This window comes from Danio rerio, chromosome 9 (assembly GCF_052040795.2).
Source record: "Danio rerio strain M-AB ecotype USA chromosome 9, GRCz13ab, whole genome shotgun sequence".
Taxonomy (NCBI): domain Eukaryota; kingdom Metazoa; phylum Chordata; class Actinopteri; order Cypriniformes; family Danionidae; genus Danio; species Danio rerio.
The window spans coordinates 52,289,429-52,312,493 of NC_141029.1; the positions used below are offsets into that span (position 1 = coordinate 52,289,429).

General features: G+C 38.9%; 1 protein-coding gene across 5 annotated transcripts in view; it reads left to right on the plus strand.

Moving 5' to 3' along the window:
- The window catches only part of grb14 (growth factor receptor-bound protein 14), a 152,299-nt gene that overhangs the window by 18,226 nt on the left and 111,008 nt on the right, over nucleotides 1-23,065 (plus strand). For 2 of the 5 annotated variants that reach the window (XM_087268558.1, XM_087268556.1), the window contains exon 2: nucleotides 16,762-17,021. In XM_087268558.1, the coding sequence (XP_087124684.1) occupies nucleotides 16,852-17,021 (170 nt within the window). In that variant the 5' untranslated portion in view covers nucleotides 16,762-16,851. Of the gene's footprint in view, nucleotides 1-15,824; nucleotides 15,979-16,440; nucleotides 17,022-23,065 lie in introns of those variants that run through there. The other 3 variants (XM_087268559.1, XM_087268557.1, XM_087268555.1) reach the window with 2 other exon arrangements.

Genomic DNA, 23,065 nt, shown 5'->3' on the forward strand with positions numbered 1-23,065 from the left:
GATAGTGCTCTAAATTAGTTTTAACAGCAGATAGCAGATAGCTGTGGGTTGGTTTTTAATAGCAAATGCCACTCAATGTTAAATTTTAACAGCAGATGGCGCTTAATGTTCATTTTTAACAGTAGATGGAGCTATAGGCTAGTTTTTAACAGGGTATGGTGCTTTAGGCTAGTTTTTAACAGCAGATGGCGCTCAATGTTAATTTGTAACAGTAGATGGAGCTCTAGCCTAATTTTTAACAGCTGATGGAGCTCTAGGCTAATTTTTAACAGCAGATGACGCTCTAGCCTAGTTTTTAACAGCAGATGGTGCTCTAAGCTAGTTCTTAAAAGCAGATGGCGCTGTGGGCTAGTTTTTAACAGCAGATGGAGCTCTAGGTTAGTTTTTAACAGTAGATGGAGCTCTAGGTTAGTTTTTAACAGTAGATGAAGCTCTAGGCTAGTTTTTAACAGCAGATGGAGCTCTAGGTTAGTTTTTAACAGTAGATGGAGCTCCAGGCTAGTTTTTAACAGCAGATGGTGCTCTAAACTAGATTTTACAGCTGATGATGCTCTATGCTATTTTTTTTTGTTTTTTAGTTTTTAACAGCAGATGGCGCTCTAGGCTTGATTTTAACAACTGTTGGCACTCAAGGTTAGTTTTCAACAGCAGATGGTGCTCAATGCTGTTTTTTAACAGTAGATGGAGCTCTAGGCTAGTTTTTAACAGCGCATGGTGCTCTAGGCTATTTTTTAACAGCAGATAGTACTCTAGGTTAGTTTTTAACAGCAGATAGCGCTGTGGGTTGGTTTTTAATAGCAAATGCCACTCAATGTTAAATTTTAACAGCAGATGGAGCTCAATGTTAATTTTTAACAGTAGATGGAGCTATAGGCTAGTTTTTAACAGCAGATGGTGCTCTTGGCTAGTTTTTAATAGCAGATGGTGCTCAATGTTAATTTGTAACAGTAGATGGAGCTCTAGCCTAATTTTTAACAGCTGATGGAGCTCTAGGCTAATTTTTAACAGCAGATGACGCTCTAGCCTAGTTTTTAAAAGCAGATGGTGCTCTAAGCTAGTTCTTAACAGCAGATGGCGCTGTGGGCTAGTTTTTAACAGCAGATGGAGCTCTAGGTTAGTTTTTAACAGTAGATGAAGCTCTAGGCTAGTTTTTAACAGCAGATAAAGCTCTAGGTTAGTTTTTAAAAGTAGATGGAGCTCCAGGCTAGTTTTTAACAGCAGATGGTGCTCTAAACTAGATTTTACAGCTGATGACGCTCTATGCTATTTTTTATAACAGCAGATGATGCGCTAGACTAGTTTGTCCACCCCAGATGGCTCAATAGGCTAGTTTTTAACAGCAGATGGCGCTCTAGGCTTGATTTTAACAACTGTTGGCACTCAAGGTTAGTTTTCAACAGCAGATGGTGCTCAATGCTGTTTTTTAACAGTAGATGGAGCTCTAGGCTAGTTTTTAACAGCGGATGGTGCTCTAGGCTATTTTTTAACAGCAGATAGTACTCTAGGTTAGTTTTTAACAGCAGATAGCGCTGTGGGTTGGTTTTTAATAGCAAATGCCACTCAATGTTAAATTTTAACAGCAGATGGAGCTCAATGTTAATTTTTAACAGTAGATGGAGCTATAGACTAGTTTTTAACAGCAGATGGTGCTCTTGGCTAGTTTTTAACAGCAGATGGCGCTCAATGTTCATTTGTAACAGTAGATGAAGCTCTAGGCTAGTTTTTAACAGCAGATGGCGCTCAATGTTCATTTGTAACAGTAGATGGAGCTCTAGGCTAGTTTTTAACAGCAGACGGTGCTCAAAGTTTGTTTTAACAGCAACTGTCTCTCTAGGCTAGTTTTTCACAACAGATGGCTTTCAAAGTTTAATATGATGGTGCTCAAACTCTAATATGTTTTAATATGTTTTAAATTTGGGTAGCAAACTAACAATTGCAAATGGCTGTGGAATAATTTTATCATTTCAACCACAGAATTGTACAGTGCAGTGAGCAGCACCTAATGCACAGAAGTCCATTTTGCTCCACACGGACAAAAACCAGAAGTATCATTGTCTGCGAGTAATTGTGGAGAGATTTGTTTACACAGTCTCTGTGATATGGAGAGGTAAGATGATCCATGCGGATGCACTTATATGCCTATCTATTAGCACGCTCTTCATTCAGCGTGTTGCTGTCACCCTCTCTCCTCGTCTTTCACCCCAATCGTCAGCTTTTTGAACCCTCGTACTGTAGTGGAGACTCAACTGTGAGTGTGTATTGTTGTCACGTAGGGCCGCACGCAAGCAAGAGCCCGGGATGAACTGAAATAGCCGTGCCTCTCACGTCCCGCTAATGTAATTAAAAAGCATTTGCGTTGACTGATAACTGAAGAATGTGTTTCAGCACTATTTTGGGAGCGTCCTGCTGCCAGTCCTCTGGTGCCCTTGTCTCAGACCCAAGAGAACTTTTGATGATGAGGCTCATGTACTGTAAACACTCTTGTTATGTTTGCAAAGACGTGTGTTGACATGAAACACTAGAAAAATAGGGGTGATTATAAATCACTATAAATGGGGAAATGTGCCATGCTCAATATGGCTGGCACAATAGCTATGTTTCCATCCAAAAATGCGAATGAACTTTATGCGCAAAACTGGATTATCGCATAAAAGTTTTGCGAATGAAGCATCGTTTTCATCCAACGAGTCAAAGCGAACAAAATCGTCACTTCCTGATTAACTGGCGCCAAATATCAACAGTAAAAACTGCATTTGCTGCAGTAGGAGAAGCTGCATCAATCTTTTCTAAATGAATGCGCCTCAGAAGACAATCCTGACAAGCAGTGAGCACGCAGTGGCGTTTGAAGGTGTCAGGAGCGGAGCACAGGCGCTCTTGATTCTGGAGGTCATTAATAATATAATAACATTAATACTGAAATATAAAGGCGTTTTATAATGACCAAAACAACATTTCAGATGTTTTATAATGTGCTCAGCCTGACGTTTTGTCCATTCACACACACTTTAAGCATCACATGATCTCTTTCAACAAAATCACAAGACCTTTTTTAATGCGCATGCTGGAGTTTGTGTGGTAAAAGTGTTTCCATCGCAGTTTGCGCATCTTTTCTTATCGAATAAAAAGTTTATCCTACCCAGTTAGGCGCATACGTTTTTTATGCGCATTTTCAAAATTTATGCGCATCATGGTGTTGTAAAAAAATAAATGAGTGAAAAGAGAAGAGAACGCAGTCCAGGAGACTCGAAACAAGCAGAATTCCTTTATTGAGACGTGTTGGTTAATCTGCAGTCATACAGCGTCTTTAAGATGTCCATGTGTCTGCAAGAGCCTACTAGAGGTCCGCAGTCTGCAAGTTCTTTCACAAGTCTCTCACAAGTCTCACACAAATCTAAATTGAGACAAAGATTTCATGTCTATATTGTGTTCTTAGGAGGAGGGGATTTGGCTAAACAAAGCATGAAAATTAAGAGTTGTGGTCGGCAGGGTAAACTGCTCTTTCAGGCCTTGATCTCATCATGTTCTGGAGACAGAAACCGCCTGACCATTTGATCGAAAAGAGAAAACAATAGACACCCCATGCTGTGAAACTGATAATTGCATCACTTTGGCTTAGCCTGTTGTCAGCAAGGCAAAGGTTATATGACCCTCCTAGCTGGCATGTCAATGAAATAAAATAATTAAAAACCAGAGAATATAACTTTTTAGTTATACGTAGATTATTGTTAATTTGAAATTAGAGGATATAAATTTATATTTCCACAATGGCATTTCCATCAACTGTTTTTTATGTGCATTTGCAAAATACGCATAAAATAGGTGGATGGAAACATAGCTAATGAACGAAGTCCTGCCTTACTGCAAAGAGCTTAGAATTACCAAGAGGCAACATTAAATAGAACGTTCCATTGCAACAGCAGCGCCCAGCAACAGCCCCACGCTTTCGCCATTTTGGAGTAAAAACAATCAGCCATCCATTGGATCTTATTGCTGTCGCGATAGCGAGCAGCTGCTTTGTTTTTTATTTGTTTATTCAAAAGGGACATTAAAGCTGAGATCATACCTGTCAACATTGGGATGTGGAAATAAGGGATATGCCCACCATAATAAGGGATCCCCCCCCCACCCACCCACCAAAAAATAAATACATTTTTAAAAATCCCCAAATTACTAAATATGTTTATTTGGAGCTGTTTCATTGAAAATTAACAGTTAAATAGTCAGTAATATGTTTTAAAATTATTATTAACAAAATAAAAATAAAAATATAGATTGGCAGCAAATACATTAGAAAACATTAGAAAGTTCAGCTTAATTAAAATTATTAATTAAAATTAATAGCTATTATAATGACATAGAATCAAGCTATCAAATCTCGTTAGCCGTTTCTCCACTGTATAACTTATATATTCTGATTAAAGAGCAACGTATTAATCTCTCATTTATTAAGATTTATTTTATTACATTAATTAAGAGGTGTCACTTTAAAAATGCACACATCTAACATTATAATGGAAGCATTTGACAGCTTTCCTTACATTTTATGCTCATTTAAGACTAAATTAGTTGTGTTTGGAAAAAACCCCACCAAGATCGACATCTTTATCTGTTATTATTATTAATTATGTGTGTATGTCTGTTAAAACACACACCCAAAAGCCAGACTTATTTCTCTCTGCTTTAAATCGCGTGTACAGAATCCATTTGGGAAACAGCATCTGTTTATCACTATGGAGCACATCAGCTGACAGTCATGCACCATTATATGACTGTTTTGAGGATTGAATAGGATGGGCGACGGCACCTGTAATCAAAAGGAAATGGAATAGCGCAGTTTTTAGTATTTATTTATGTTTTCATTCCTGAACAAAGCGAAAGCACAGAAGACTCACGTTTTAGAGCAAGTGGTGACCCCTGGTGGTTCAGCGGTATGGGTTGCGTATAGGGAGGCTCGGCTGTTTAGAGAAAGACTGAAAATACGGGAGAAATATTACGGGATAATTGCGAGATAGAACAGTAAAATACGGGAGAATCCCTGGAAAAACTGGAGGGTTGACAGGTATGGCTGAGATACAGCCTGAAAGATGCCAATACAACACTTACAATTAAAGACTGGTGATTATTAGCACTTTTATTAGTTCATTTTACAGACTTGTTTAATATATTTTAACCATATTTGCTTTCTCGAAGCTGTCACTTTTAGATGAAATTACTTTTAATTTCTTTAATTTAATAGTTTACGCACTGGCATATTACAAATTAATACTGGCGTGTTAAATTAAATTAACATGACTTTAAAAATGTGTTGGTCACAGATTGACGGTACTTTTTGTTGCAATATTATGCTATAATAGTATATAGTATTTTTCCAGTGCTGTCTGTTAAAAAAAGACTAATAAAGCTTTTATGTAAAAAGGCATTTTACATTTACATTTAGTCATTCAGCAGCGACTTACAATTGAGGACAAGGAAGCAACTTACACAACTATAAAAGCAACAATGAATAAGTGCTATAGGCAAGTTTCAGGTATGCAAAGAAAGTGTAAGAAGCAAAACAGTAGCAATTTTTCTTTTACATATTTATTTTTTTATTAATTTAGTTAGTGGAGCGGTCAGAGAAGGAATTGCAGATTAGTAAGGAAAGTGGAGACTAAATAGTTGAGTTTTAAGTTATATTTTGAAGACAGTGAGTGACTCTGCCGTTCTGATGCAGTTAGGGAGTTCATTCCACCAACTGGGCAGATTGAGCGCGAGAGTTCAGGAAAGTGATTTCCCCCCCCCCCCCTCCTTTTTGTCCAAAATGATTGAATTCTGACACATAAATTCATCATTTTTTATTCATGATTTTTAATGCTGTCATTAAAAATCACGGAGGCCATACAGACTAGATATAGTAGTTTTTGTTGTGGGGTATACTCATTTTTGTATCACTCTAATTTGAGTAAGGCTAAAAAAAATTGTATTGTTTATTATGTTAGTTATTTTTTTTTTGCCTTACTTTCATGTTATAAGTGAAAAAGATATTTTAGATATCAGATATAGTAGACTTAGTATTGTCAACATTTTGGAAATTGTTGTTATCATTGAGCTATTGTTTAAAACGTTGCTTTTCAAATGGGGTGTACTTATTTAAGCTGAAAGCATATAAATATATTAATATAAATAATAAATAATATTTTAACTAGTTGTGGGCCATTATCAGCATTAACGTGCTAGGTTTACGTGAGACTTTACGTGAGATTAAAAAAAATAATAATGTCGCCCTAAATCTATTCTCAAAGTTGGGTTGGGAGCTGGGTCTATTCTACGCAAGCTATGATGACTTTCACCTTGATATTTCAGGGCGGATGTATACCTCACCAGTGAGCCGTCTGACAAAAAAGTGCCCTTCTGAATCAAATCAGCAGGATGCCTGATTTTAACCGCAGTTCGGCAGTTTTACTCATGAACATTTCATACATGCCCCCGTGAGTATGGGGGTATTAGACGCAAATAAGGAGTAAGGACTGGTGAGAGTGTTATGGAATTTAATAACGCATGGCAAATGGAAAGAAAACATTTCCGCATTTCATGTGTGTGTGTGTCCTTTACTGACAGCCGTGGATCTTGTCGGAAAATATGGCAAAAGTCCAACACGACGGTAATAGTTTGGTTGCGATGTTTACTTCAATAATGCTACTAATATCTGCATACTCCACATGTCTTAATTCCATTTCTGTCTAGTTCAGTTATGACTTTAGTCGGATTAAGGTAAGCCAAAATCGCTGTTTAGAGCTTATGTAGGCCTACAGTTCACCATTCATGTTTAACTGAATAAACAGTTAGTAAACACAAGTACATCTTATTGAACATCATTTATTTTCATCATCAATTATCAAAGTAGAACAGTTTCTCAAGCAGTTTGTGATGCATTTTGGAAACAGGAGATGAACCCCTGTTCTAATGCGCCACCTGGCTTGAGAAACCCGTTTCTTAAACTTATTATTTGGGTAGCACACATATTCTGAATGCCTTCGGCAGAATTTAAATGATTCAATATTGTAATTCATTCTGGCTAGGGTTAGTTGTCCGTGCTGTTGTTCTATTAGACTTTTCATTCCAAAATACCTGCCACGTGACACTAGCGGCATCCAGTGGCTGTTTCCCAAATCGCAACAGAGTGTCGCCTCTTGGTGATTCTCTGCTCTTTGTTTACGGTTAAAATAGCCAATTGTCTGTCTCTATAGCCATGCATTTATTTGGGGGCGGGGTCTGTAGAGATTTGTTGTTTATTACAGCCTGGGCCAATGTTGTTTTGAATCTCACTCATGCACATACACACAGACAGCACACTTTTAACTTGGCACTGTTTTTGCACGGCAAATGTGACAGGATGCACATTAATATTCACTGCTGTACGGATATGCGTTACGTTAATGTACAAAATAATCTTTTGCTCAGTTATTTTTGTTAATATGGATTAATCATCATTCTTTAAAATAACATTGCTCTAATATGAGATTACCAAAACGAACTCAGAATCGGATTATTATAATTCAAACTTTGTATATACTATTCCATACATTTATGATGTATTGTTTTTTTAACCAATTTAAGATGTTTGACAATATTAAGATAATATGTTGCATTTTGGCATGTTTTTTGACTTATTTATAAACTATTTATAGACATAAAGTTAAATAAAAAATATCCTGGGTTTGAAGAATATTGTGTTCCTGGACTTCACTGAGCTTAATAGTTTAACGTATAAAATTGTGAATGAGCTTGACTGTTGATGTCTTAAATAATAATGTCAAATAAACAACATTTCTCAAAATGGATAAAACTAATTTTGCAACTAAACTTTTCATTTACAAAAAAAAAAAAAAATCAGTAGATTTGCTATGTGTAAGTTTAAAAGTTTGCAGAGTTTTATAGAGTGTACTGACTCTCACAAAAGTATCTCAAGTTATTTTGTGTGATTAATATATTTTAAATAAATTGCAAACAAAAAAGTATATAAACTTTCCTCTGATTCCTTATTGAAACTCTTCCCTCCTAGTCACATACTGTACCTGTCTGATGGCTCATTATGCAGCTCATTATGCAGGTCTTTGTCTTGTCAGGTGTGACTTACTGCATAGTAATGATAGTTTATGCCTTCTCACATAAACCAATTTCACTTAAAAAGTGACTTAGAATTTTTAATTCATTATATTGTTTTCTGTGAGCAAGTTAACAAGATGTTTCTCACATCATTTTGAAGCAAAAACACTAGACTACCAGATCCAGTTCTCAAAAATCTTGTGCACAAATGTTCTCTGTGTGTTTCATGGCCTTGTTTCGGTGACTTCAAAATTTTCGTTTTTCACTAACCACGCATAAACATTTCTTTCTCAAAAACACAAACACATACAAACATGCTGCTTATGTATTATTGTAGCCCAACTTGTGTTATCACACTTTAGCCATTAATATGTTTTTAAGATACTGAATACAACACAAATGTCAGTGCATGGCAAAACTTCTCCAGAGCCCCAAAACACCCTCAGACCCCAGAGGGTTAACATCCACAAACCAGGATTGAAGTGTCTTCTATTAGAATTATACTGACATGCTGCTGTGGTCATAAAGATGGTAAAACCACTGTAATTTATTAACATGCACTGCATTTACAAGCATTTTAAACTTGTAAAACTCTTGATCACATTTGCTGATGATTGATGATCACAGAGAGCAGTTGGTTTGCACACGTCCTGTCTTGCTGATATGATTATACGCATTACTATGGGGACATGTTAATACGCAGTTGTCAATCAATTTGGTGTGTGGGGAAACCGCACTCCTATGTCCCGTTGCAGTGGGCCTCAGAATGGGAGGGATTTGGATCCTATTTTAACAATAGGAAATAAAAAAAAGAGGCTTATTGTGTTTCTATTACTCCAATATGACTATGGACAAACTATACCTACACACAGTTCTGTTCAAACAGCTTACAAAAAATAATTTTCATCATAAGGGCCCTTTAACCTCCTAGGGCTTAGTGGCCACATACATGGACAGCACACTTTAGGTCTTAAGTGGATATTTAAAATACTTTGAATGTTTTATATTTTGTTACAGACATACAGTGTCATCCTGCAAATGTTTTGCAGCATATGAAATGTCCCAAACACTATTTTTAACTGTCCAAAAATGTGGAAAAATGTAGTCTTTACTCTCTGATAGTCAAAATATGTAAAAAAAAAATTATAATAAAATAAAATAAATGTAGAAACTTTTAATAAAAAATAAATAAAAAAATAAAAATATATATATATAACAACAAAAATCTAAAAATAAATAAATAAACAAATACATTTAAATAAAATAAATAAATAAAACTTAAAATAAATAAAAATAAAAATAAATAAAAATAAAAATGTTTTAAAATAAAAAATATATATTTAAATAAAAAATAAATAAAATAAAATAAAACAAATGTAAAACAAATAAATATCTACAAATAAACGTTAGATATGCATTAAAAAGCAGTCAGGAAAAAGAGTTTTATGTAAATTCAGACCAAGAGTCTACATATATAGACATAATTTTTCTTTAAAAGTAAATCATATCAAAAGATGATACTTAATTAAGTTCTAATAAGACCAAATAGCAAAGAGAAACAAAAAATGCATGTAAAAAAACACCTTGGGGCTTAAGAGGTTAATGTCTGTTTAAAGTTTTTAAAGTTGGAAAGTTAAATCTCATAATTTCTTTTTCTCAGTATGCCATTTAAATATATATTAGAACATATTGTTCTCATGTCTTGTCTTGTGATGCAACATTTACCCAACAGATGCAAAAGTACATTATGAGAGCCAGTAAGGCTGCCAGTGTCTGTATCAGTGGATCCATCATTTGTGAAGTACAGTACATGTACATTCAGGGATGTCATAATGATGGATAATCATCGCAGAGCTGTGTGGGTGGACAAAAAGTCAGTAAATGTGGAAAAAGCACTGAAGTTTAAAAGTACATGGTAATAGTTCTCCAAAACACTTTGCCTGAGAGCTGCAGCGCTATAATCATGACTGGAACAAATAGTACAGAATGCTAAACTTTGTGTTTGTTTAATTCTGCTGGGAAACTCTGGCTTGAGGGACTTTGACCACATTAACAGTTGATCTGAAAGGTGTATTGATAATGAGGACAGATACAGATCTGTTGTCATGTGTCAACATCACATCTGATAAGGTTTTAAATCTCTTATCTTTATTATCTGCTTTCCTTCTCCGGGCTGGTTATGTTTTATTTGTAAAGGGCATTTAATTTGCGAAACAATGGGAAGTCATTCATTTCAGTCCCAGGTACTATGACTGACTAAGACAGTGTTTATTGTCTGATTTATTAACTTTTTGAAAAACGGGGAAAAATGTGGAATTGCAGTTAGAGTTTAATTAAAAAATCTAATTCGAAAAGTGTTAAAAAATGGATATGTATGAATATATATATATATATATATATATATATATATATATATATATATATATATATATATATATATATAAACAATTGCAATCATGAGGCATTATACAAAGATAAAAAACAAAAATATAAAATCTGAAAAACCACATGTACATCAGTATTTACAGTCTTTGCTGTGAAGCTCTAAATTGAGCTTATGTATATTCTGTTTCCACTGATCATTCTTGAGATGTTTCAGCAGCTTCATTGGAGTTCACCTGTGGTCAGTTCAGTTGATTAGACATGATTTAAAAAGGCATACACCTGTCTATATAAGATCCCAGGGTTGACAGTGCATGTCAAAGCACAAACCAAGCATGAAGACAAAGGATTTGTCTGTAGACCTTCGAGACAGGATTGTCTCGAGGCAAAAGGCTGGGGAAGGTTACAGAAAAATTTCTGCTGCTCTGAAAGTTCAATGAGCACAGTGACCTCCGTCATCCGTAAAGGGAAAATGTTTGGAACCACCAGGACTCTTCCTAGAGCTGACCGGCAATCTAAGCTGAGTGATCGGGGGAGAAGGGCCTTAGTCAGGGAGGTGTTTAACAACCTGAAGGTCACTCTATCAGTGCTCCAGTGTTCTTCTGTGGAGAGAGGAGAACCTTACAGAAGGACAACCATCTGTGCAGCAATTCACCAATCAGGTCTGCATGGTAGAGTGGTCAGACGGAAGCCACTTCCCACCTGGGATTTGCCAAAGGGCATCTGAAGAACTCTCAGACTATCAGATTCAAAATTCTCTGGTCTGATGAGACTAAATTTGAACTCTTTGGAGTGAATGCCAGGCGTTACGTCTGATAGAGCTTGAGAGGTACTGCAAAGAGGAATGGGAAAAAATTCCCAAAGACAGATGTGCCAAGCTTGTGGCATTATGTGTCAAAGCACAAACCAAGCATGAAGACAAAGGAATTGTCTGTAGACCTCCGAGACAGGATTGTCTCGAGGCACAAGGCTGGGGAAGGTTACAGAAACATTTCATGATCCAGTTACTGTGACCATTTATGTGAAGCTGCTTTGACACAATCTACAGTGTAAAAGCGCTATACAAATAAAGCTGAATTGAATTGAATATTCAGAAAGACTTAAGGCTGTAATTGCTGCCAGAGGTGCATCAACAAAGTATTGAGCAAAGGCTGTGAATACATGTGATTTTTCAGGTTTTTTTATTTTTAATAAATTTGCAACAATTTCAAAAAGACTGTTTTCACATTGCCATTATGGGGTATTGTGTTTAGAATGTTGTAAAATAAATAATTTGATCCAGTTTGGAATGTGGCAAATGTGGTAAAAGTGAAGCGCTATCAATACCTTCCGGATGCACTGGATACAGGGCCGGAGCAAGCTGAACTGCCGCTCTAGGCAGAGGACGATCGCGCCGCCCTCAACCCCAATGTGAAAAAGAAAGTGACCGGTTATGAAAATGAAGTGAGGTGTAGCGGATAGGGGTGTCACGATTACGATTTTTAATCGAAATCGATCGAAATTTATGCTCAATTTAAAAAAATAGAATCGTCGATGCTGCCACGCCCCCATGTCACGTCAGCTTGGCTTGCCAAGCGGGAAAAAACACGCTTGTTGAAGTGCTTGTTAAAATGCAGAAGCAGGAGACCCGTCGACAGAGCTTAAACCCTCTCCTCTTTCAATGAAGTCGCCGGTGTGTAAGCATTTTGGATTTCCAGTGAGTTATGTTGACAACGTTCGTGTTGTCGACAAAAAAAAAACACAGTTTTGCAACCTCTGCTATGTACGTATTAGGGTTCGTCCGATAGACAACACCGGCATCGGGATCCTCCGCCCGCCCCCGTTGCAAATCCGCTCGCGAAAAGTACACACTCAGGCCCTGTTTACACTGTCTTTGTTTTTAAATGGCATTTTAGAACGACAACGATTTGACATCCACAGTGGCGTGTAGCATTTCTGAGCAGCCCTCCTTCCTCTCTACCTCTGGAAACGCACATCACGTGACCACACACACAGACACAGACGCGCACACACACAGCCATGGGCTCGAGACAGCGGGTTCAGGCAGTCAGAGGATCAGTAGACTGCTTTAATCTTTCACTCAATTGTACTTAGTCATTTTAGCGAACACCTCAGATACTGTTGGCTGGTTCCTGTTGGCTGTGCGTCTTTTTTACCGACGCCATTATAACGACACAGATCACTGCCTATTCACGAGTCCCGCAGAAAAAAGTGATTGACAGGTGGTAATTATGTGTGTATCTTGCCTTTATTCATTTACTGTATGATTTGTTTATGGGTAAAACAAAGACCATGCAGGTCAGGTAGTTTAAACGGTAGGCTACAAATAATTAATTGGTCATTAATTAATTAATTATTCATAATCGAAAATCGAATCGAATCGTGCCTTCAGAATCGAAAATGTAATCGAATCGAGGATTTGGAGGATCGTGACATCCTTAGTCGCGGACATCTATTCTGCTGCTCTATGCGTGAATTAAACTGAGGACGCGCAGATGCTAAGTGAGGGAGGTGTCGCGAATGCTGCCCTCTCTAATCTGCCGCCCTTTGCACGGATCTAAATGAGGACACGCGGGTGTCGCAGACCTTTATTCTGCCGCCCTATGCGCGGATTTAACTGAGGACACGCGGGTGCTGATGGAGGTGTCGCTGACGCCGCCCTCTCTATTCTGTCACCTATGCGCGAATATATCTGAGGACGCGGGTGGTAAGGGAGGTGTCGCGGATGCCGCCCTCTCTATACTTCCGCCCTTGGAGGCCGCCTAGGTTGCCTCTATGGACGTGCCGGCCCTGACTGGATAGGGTACGTTTTCAGAATGAGCCTATGTTGCTGTTATAGCTAAACTTAGCAGTGACTTTATAAATCATGTGTGTTCTGTAGCTCCTGGTCAACTATTATTCCGACTTAACATCTTGGGATGTGACTGTTGTGGATGTCAAATGCTGAAATTGCCATATCAATGCTGACATGATATATTGTGCAGCCCTACTTCTATGTATTTATTAGGGGCCCCAGAATGTGCTCTTGTTTCTTTCGTCACTTATCGGTGTAATCCGCCCCTGGTTTTGCTTTTAAGAGTGGTATAAAGTGCTCTTCAGTTCCTAGTCTGTCAGTGACACACACACAAACAAACACACGTTGCCTCTTATCTGAGGAGGTCAACCTCTATGCATGGCTTCAGATCAGATGTGAATACAGCGGAGCGAAGTCCATGACAAAGGAACAGTAGGTTTCACTGTCTGGCAGACTTCCAGCTCTCATTACTGTGCTGCGCACCGCATACCAATATCCACCACAGCTTTAGTGTGTCTGAGTACATCTGTAGGGAAACACTGAAGCCCAGATATCTGAGAGAGAGGCTGGTGTGTGTGTGCGTGTGTCTCTGTGTCTATGTGCATGTGTTTGTATGACTGTTTGTGTGTCTGTGTGTGAATTTGATTGTATGACAGTTTGTATGTGTGCCTGTGTGTGTGTCTATGTGTATGTGGTTTTATGACTGTTTGTATGCGTGTGTGTGTGTGTGTGCGTGTCTGTGTGTGTGTGTGTGTGTGCGTGTGTGTGTGTGTGTGTGTGTGTATGTGCATGTGACCGTGTGTCTGTTTGTTTGTGTTGTCTATGTGTGTCTGTCTGTGCATGTGGGTGTATGACATTGTGTGTGTGTGTGTGTGTGTGTGTGTGTGTTGTGTCTCGGTGTGTTTGTGTGTGTGTGTGCATGTGTGTCTGTATGTGCATGTGGGTGTATGACTGTATGTTTGTGTCTGTGTGTGCATGTGAGCATGTGTGTGTCGTTGTGTGTGTGCATGTGACAGTGTGTTTGTTTTTGTGTCTATGTGTGTCTGTATGTGCATATGGGTGTATGACATTATGTGTGTGTGTGTGCTTATGTGTTTGTATCTGTGTGTCTGTGTTGTGTCGGTATGTGTTTTTTGTGTGTGTGTGTGTGTGTGTGTGTGTCTGTATGTGCATGTGGGCGTATGACATTGAGTGTGTGCATGTTTGTGCTTATATTTTTGTGTCTGGGTTGTGTCTCGATGTGTGTTTGTTTTTGTGTGTGTATGCGTGTCTGTATGTGCATGTGGGTGTAACTGTGTTTGTGTGTCTATCTTTGTCTGTGTATGACTGTTTGTGTGTGTGTGTGTGTCTGTGTGTCTAGTTGTGTTTGTGTGAGTGTGTTAGTGTGTGTTTCTGAATATATGTGCATGTGTATGTGTGTTTTTTTGTGCGAGTGTGTTTCTGTGTGTTTGTGCATGTGACTATGACTGTTTTTGTGTGTGTGTGTGTTTGTCTGTGTGTCAAGGTGTGTTTGTGCGAGTCTGTTTGTGTGTCTTGGTGTGTTTGTGTGAGTGTGTTTGTGCATGTGTTCATATAACTGTTTGTGTGTCAATCTTTGTATATGACTGTTTGTATTTGTTTGTATTTGTGTGTGTCTAGTTTTTTGTTATGTGGTTTTGTGTGAGTGTGTTAGTGTGTGTTTCTGTATATATGTGTTAGTGTGTTTCTGTGTGTTTTTGCTTGTGACTCTATGACTGTTTTTGTATGTGTGTGTGTGTGTGTGTGTGTGTGTGTTTGTGTTTTTGTGCAAGTGTGTTTGTGTGTGTATGTGTATGAGACCGTATGACTGTTTGTATGTGTCAGTTTGTGTTTGTGTGCATGTGTGTGTGTTTGTGCTTATGTGTTTGTGTTTGTCAGTGTGTCTAGGTGTGTTTGTGTGTTTGTGCGAGTGTTTTTCTGTGTGTATGTGCATATGACCACATAACTGTTTGTGTGTTTGTGTGTGTGTGATTGTGTGTCTGTATGTGCATGTGTGTGTGGGTGACTGTTTGTATTTATGCGTGTGTGCATGTGTTTGTACTTATGCGGTTGTGTCTGTGTGTGTTTTTGTGCAAGTGTGTTTTTGTGAGCATGTGTATGTGCATGTTGGGTGTATGACTGTTTGTGTGTGTGTGTGTGTGTCTGTGTGTGTGCGCATGTGCTTGTGCTTATGTTTTTTTGTGTGTCTTGGTGTGTGTTTGTGCGTTTTTCTGCAAGTGTGTTTGTATGTGTATGTGCCTGTGTTCATATAAGGGTTTGTGTCTGTGTGTTTGTGTGTCTATGTTTGTCTGTAAATGGATGTGGGTTTATGACTGTTTGTATGTGTGTGTGTGTGTCTGTCTCTGTGTGTGTGCACGCATTTGTGTCAGTGTATGTGCATGTATCTGTGCATGTTTGTGTCTGTGTTTGTCTATGTGTCTAGCTGTATTTGTGTGTGTGTGTGTGTGTGTGTGTGTGTGTGTGTGTGCAGGTTTATGTACACTATGTATGTGCCTTTGTTCATATAAGGGTTTGTGTCTGTGTGTTTGTGTGTCTATGTTTGTCTGTAAATGGATGTGGGTTTATGACTGTTTGTATGTGTGTGTGTGTGTGTCTGTCTCTGTGTGTGTGCACGCATTTGTGTCAGTGTATGTGCATGTGTCTGTGCATGTTTGTGTCTGTTTTTGTCTATGTGTCTAGCTGTGTTTGTGTGTGTGTGTGTGTTTGTGTGCAGGTTTGTGTATGTATGTGCCTGTGTTCATATAAGTGTTTGTGTCTGTGTGTTTGTGTGTCTATGTTTGTCTGTAAATGGATGTGGGTGTATGACTGTTTGTATGTGTGTGTGTGTGTGTGTGTCTGTCTCTGTGTGTGTGCACGCATTTGTGTCAGTGTATGTGCATGTGTCTGTGCATGTTTGTGTCTGTTTTTGTCTATGTGTCTAGCTGTGTTTGTGTGTGTGTGTGTGTGTGTGTGTGTGTGCAGGTTAGTGTATGTATGTGCCTGTGTTCATATAAGGGTTTGTGTCTGTGTGTTTGTGTGTCTATGTTTGTCTGTAAATGGATGTGGTTTTATGACAGTTTGTATGTGTGTGTGTGTCTGTCTCTGTGTGTGTGCACGCATTTGTGTCAGTGTATGTGCATGTGTCTGTGCATGTTTGTGTCTGTGTTTGTCTATGTGTCTAGCTGTGTTTGTGTGTGTGTGTGTGTGTGCAGGTTTGTGTATGCATGTGCCTGTGTTCATATAAGGGTTTGTGTCTGCGTGTCTGACTGTTTGTATGTGTGTGTCTGTCTATGTGTGTGTGCACATTTGTATCAGTGTGTGTGTGTGTGTGCGCACAAGAGGCGAGCTCATTCAGGAGTCATAGAGTTAAAAATAACTTTATTGCGGATCATGTTTTGGAAGGAGGGATCTACTTCCCAGGCTAGGACGGCCTGCCATGCTTGTGTTTGTGTGTGCGTGTGTGTGTGTGCATGGGTTTATGCATGTGCGTGTGTGTTTTCCAGGAGCACGCTGACTTCACGCACTCTTTCCTGATGGTGTGTGTGCTGTGTTGTGATCCAGATGAGCTGCTGGATGTACTGTAAGCTGGCTCCATGAGTGCTATGAATGACTCCCTGGATGAGACTCACACCTCTGGCAGCCTCGGGGAGAAAGCCACCATATTTCGGGGAGCGAGGGGCGGTGGGAGCGCAGTCGGGTCGGCCTTCATCCCATTGCGCTCACCCTTGCAGCCACCCAATGCTGCCGTCTTCAAAGGAAACAGGTAGGACACGTGCTTTGATTTCAACTTCAAGTTTTAAGCATGTAAATGTGCGTGAAAGTGTGTATGTGGTGTGCTTATGCATATGTTTATGCTTTATTTAAGGGGTGGTCCACTGCGATATCATATTGTAAACTTTAGCTGATGTGTAATGTAGCTGTGTGAACATAAACAACATTCAATGCAAAGGGAGACATTGGCTTTTACAGAGTTAGCTTAGCAAAGCACACAGCGAACGAATTTGGGGACTACAAAAAACACATCCTGGCTTGTGAGATCACAAACGTTCCAGATTACGCGCATTTAGCGCACACACACCTCGCGCAGCAAAGGGGTGTGGCCATAGACGCATTAGTAGAGAAAGGAAAATGCCACCCAAACATTGCTATTTCCATTGATCTTGTTCTGTTTCACTATTTGGCCTTCCAAGGGACATGACATAAAGAGAGATGTAGTTAAAATTAGTTTTTAATTATGTTTCAGCATTAGGGGTGGGCCGTAACGCAAGACTCTTATTGGGCGATTTAAAAAAATATCATTGTTAATCTATTCTCAAAGTTGGTTTGGGAGCTGGGTCTATTCTATTTAAGCTATGATGATTTTCACCTTGATATTTTAGCGCGGATGCATACCTGACCGAATTGCACTGTAGAGAACGAGTCTTCGAACCTGTGTGTATTCCTACTGTGAAATTACCACATCAAACATGACATGCTAACATGGATGTAGTTCACTATAGTGAATCTGATTAATGTTAGCTCCACATCTAACTATCAGGCCCCTGTAGAGTTTATGCGTTCAAGTAAAACATATACAACTAAAATGGACCGGGTGCTTTTTAAAATGAATGACGGTGAATGAAAGTCAAACCGGAGAGCCGTTTGACAAAAAAAAAAGTGCCCTTCTGAATCAAATCAGCAGGATGCACCTCTGAATCTTTCACTTACTTCAGAGACACTATTGCAACCCGGGCTCATTGTGGAAACGTAGCCCCGCGGACGTTTCTGCGGACCGCGATTTACGTCCCGGGAGGTACGGATCCGCGAGAGGCCGCTGTGCGCGCTTTTTAGTGTCTCGGGCGCCTCTCTGGAGCCGCCCCGTTCGCGCCCGTGCAGTTCTTGCGCGAAAAGCTGCCGGATCGGCCGACTCGGCTGCCCTCCTCTTCCTCCTCCTTCTCCTCCTTCCCTAAACCCGAGCGACGGTTCGCAAAAACCGTCCAGAAAAAAAAAGAAAAAAGCAAAAGCCCTCGTCTTCGATTTCGACCGCGTTTTCGGATCCCGCCGCGTTCTCGCCCTTATTTTTCGGATTCCGTTTATCGTCTTACCTGATTTCCGGAACCGCTGTTCCCCGGACTCGATCCCGGTCTTCGTCCCCGCGGCCAGCTCCTCCTCCGGGGCCTCCGCTCCGCCGATGCAACGCTGTGAGCTAAGCGGACAAACTGGTTGCATCGGCAAAGCCCTCCACTCGGAGGCGAGCCGTCGGACGGCGAGCGCGAAGAGGAGGGGCGGAGCGGCGCCACACCGCCCCGCAGCATTCGCTCGAAAAAAACTAAACGCGGCCTTACGTACCTCCGGCCACGTAAATTGCGGTCTCCAGAAACGTCCGCGGAGCTACATTTCCATAATGAGCTTGGGTTGCACTATTGACTACGCGTACATGGACATCTGTAATCTACTTATTTGCCTTAATAGAATATAATTAAGGTGTTTACACGAAGTGCTTTCATGTAAGAGTTTCCTGTAATTTTGGGTGACTTTAACTGCAGTTCGGCAGTTTTACTCATGAACATTTAATTCTTACCCCCGTTTCAAACTGGGATGTTAGACGCAAGTAGGGAGTAAGGACTGGTGAAAGTGTTATGGAATTTAATTACGCACGCTGAACGGAAAGAAAAAAACTTTCACATTTCGCAATTGGTGTGTGTTTTCGTGCGTGTGTGTGGATCTTGTCAGAAAATATGGCGAAAGTCCAACATGACGGTAATAGTTTGATTGCGATGTTTACTTCAGTAATGCCACTAATATTTGAATACTCCACATGTCTTAATTCCATTTTTTTGTTTAGTTCAGTTATGACTTTAGTCGAATTAAGGCAATCAAAATTCGGTATGCCTTCGGCAGAATTCAAATGAGCCATTTTAACCTAGATTAATTTAGATCAATTCCAAGATTACAGTGAGACTAATCTAGAGTTAAAAAATGTATCTATGCCCATCTATTAAATATATATATATACATCCTAAGATCACTTGATCTCACTCACAATAACTTATAGACTACAAATCTGCCATTCATGGACTACATTTTCATCCATGCACTCCGCTCACACACGCTTCCTCATTCTGACTGATTACACTTGCACCACCAGAGGATTGTCAAAGACTGATTACACACACTATTTAAGCAGCACACACTCTCACTCCCATTACAGAGTCTTGTTATCATTAAAGTGACATTTCCACTTATTTTCCTAGTCTTGTTTTTCCGTGTTTTGACCTTTGCCAAGTTTGTCTTTTTGTCCCTGTCTGCCGCCTGCCTTCCGACATCTCGCCTAATACTTTGACTACGATTCTGGATTGTCATCTGTTTGCACCCGTGTTGACCATTGCTTGCCTGAGTCCTCCAATAAACCTGTATGTATGTATATGTATATATATATATATATATATATATATATATATATATATATATATATATATATATATATATATATATATATATATATATATATATATACACACACACACACATACATACAGTTGAAGTCAGAATTATTAGCCCCCCTAAATTATTAGCGCCCCTGTTTATTTTTTTCACCAATTTCTGTTTAATGGAGGGAAGATTGTTTCAGCACATTTCTAAACATAATAGTTTTAAAAACTTATTTCTAATAACTGATTTATTTTATCTTTGACATGATGACAGTAAATAATATTTGACTAGATATTTTTCAAGACACTTCTCTACAGCTTAAAGTGACATTTAAAGGCTTAACTAGGTTAATAAGGTGAACTAGGCAGGTTAGGGTAATTAGGCAAGTTATTGCATAACAATGGTTTGTTCTGTAGATTATTAAAAAAAAATTAGCTTAAAGGGGCTAATAATTTTGTCCCAAAAATGGTTTTTAAAAAATTAATAACTGCTTTTATTCTAGCCGAAATAAAACAAATAAGACTTTCTCTAGAAGAAAAAAATATTATCAGACATGCTGTGAACATTTCCTTGCTCTGTTAAACATCATTTGGGAAATATAAAAAAAAATAAATAAATAAAATCAAAAGGGGGCTAATAATTCTGACTTCAACTCAAGAAGCATTTTTACAAAAGCAACATATTTTTTGTCTTTTTTAGACTTTTTCAAAGCGAAAACAAGATAACACTGCAAAAACACTGCACTGTTTTTTCTTTTGACGTAAGAATAATTTGCTTACCCCATTGGCAGATTATTTTGCTTGTTTTAAGAAAAAACTCATTTAATATAAGTTTATTATTTCTCAAAACAAGACAGTATGTTTTGCTTGTCTAGAAAATTCTTCTTGATTTAAGAAATTTTTGATATTTGGACTAGAAACAAGATAAAAATCTAAGCAAAAAATATTTTTTTTGCAGTGTATTTAGTCATTTTAACCCCATTGGCAGATTATTTTGCTTGTTTTAAGGAACAACCCTCTTCATTTAGCCTCATTATATCTGAGAACAGGGCATTATTTTATGCTTGTCTAGAAAATGCTTCTTGATTTAAGAATAATTAGGTATTTAGACAGAAACACGGCAGAAACTTTAAGTAAGAAAAGCATTTTTTGCAGGGCAAGTATGCTGAGTTTGAAAGTCTTTTTTTGCAGTGCATGTGTGTACACTGTATAATAAGCAACTACATGGTTTCCTACATCGATACCGTACCTCATTTCCCTGCAGTTAATTGTTAACGCATCCATTCAGACAAGAAATAGAGTCGCCTTTGTGTTCCCTGCGAGCTCTACGTGAAAATGCTGTAGACTTTGTACCTGTAAACAGACACATTCTCAGCAGCGGCGCAGAAACTGGAATCAAATCAAGCACCTGTTGCTTTCTGCACAGCACTTTGTGTCACGTCTGCTGCGTGTTTGTGATATAGTAGCTCTGAGATCATGACGTGTGTCTCGAAGGAGGATCCGAAGTGTTTATTTGTGCTGTAACCAACAAACAAATGAGCTCACTCGTATGTAGACACACAAACAACTAGATTAAACACACGCTGCTCCCCTCCCATGGCCTTAGACTAACATATGTTGGTCACATTTTATAATAAGGGCTCATTAGTTAAGGTATTTACTAATTATGAACAATACTGCATTTATTAATCATCATTCAACATTTACTAATGCATTATTAACATCTAAATTCATGCTTAGTGTTAATGCACTGTGAGTTTTTGGTGATGCAATACACACTCTTGGCCACTTTATTAGGTATAGCTTACTAGTACCAGGTTGAACCCTCTTTTGGCATCAGAACTGCCTTAATCATTCATGGTACATATCCAACTAGTAATATTCCTCAGAGATTTTGGTCCTTATTGGCATGACAGCATGACGCAGTTGCTGCAGAATTTGTTTGCTGCACATCCATGATGCAAATCTCCCATTCCACCACATCCCAAAGGCACTCTATTGGATTGAGAACTGGTGACTGTGGAGGCCATTTGAGTACCGTGAACTCATTGTAAAACGGGAACAAAAACAGGTGTAGAATCCAAGTGCAGATTTTAATGACTATTGTGCAGTGACAGTGACAAAAATAAAAAATATCCAAAGTACTAAGTAACAAAATAGTAAACAAAACAAGAAACTATGACAGATAACTAGAACAAGATTCGCGACTAAGGCAGGATACAAAGACACTACTGAGAATCAACATACCAAATTAAGACGAAAGACAAACTAACAAACAGAGGTGGAATGGTTGAATATATAGTCCATGTATTCAACGGGAAAACAGAGACAGCTGTGACTGCAAATCAGTGTATATGAAAGACCGGGTGTGCGCGCGAAGGAATGTGTGGATATGTAGTTCTTAAGCCACTGTAGTTCGCTGGAGTGTGGTGCCGAACTACAGTGGCATCTGGCGGACAAACACAGTCATGACAGTCATGCATATGGGATGGACATGGTCTACAACAATACCATGGCGTTGACACGATGCTCGGTTGGTACTAATGAACCCAAAGTGTGCCAAGACAGGGCTCAAAATTATGACTGTTTTGGTCGCATATGCGCCTGAAATTTTATCTATGCAACCTCAAAATACATTTGGGAGCATTTGTGCGAGTGCATAAAATTGTTGCCGTGCGATCGGTTTTCACTGCAAAACGTTCACCGTATGCGCAGATTTAGAAGACATTCATGCTGAATGCATTGTTGCACCTGAAAACATGAAACAGCGCTCGGGAATAGTTTTAGGGTTCTTTCACATCTGTAGTTCGCTTAATTTGGTCCAGACCAATGGCAATAAATGATACATTGTTGCATTTTCTGAGTTACTACTTATAATCTAATGAAAATGAGTTGGCATGTAGATGCAATGTAGCTTAAATTCAACAAACGGACCATCAAAATAAAGTGTGGCCAAATACATTTGTATAATACAAACTAGACAGAAATCTAAATAATCTTAAATCCCTGAATTTTCTTTAAACATACAGCATTCTTTCAGTTTAAGCAGTGAAACACAACCCGTCCATATTCTAAGTGTGTTTGGTCAGATTTCCCCATCAACAGAAGTCTCTAAACGGATTATAAATAAGCAGATGATCACACTCACACACACATAGACACACACACACACACACACACACACACAAACACACACACACACAGCATCCGCCTGGTCCTCCGGGATCACTCAGGTACCAGTGATGAGGTCATCTCTGGCTGAAGAAGACTGTGTGTTGCCTAGAGACTTGCATCATATGACATCACACAGCTGCTGTCTGCTGCGCCCAGAATGCACAAAGTCTGCTTTATTGAATATCATTGGCCATGCACATGCATGACAAGTGCTATTTTGATG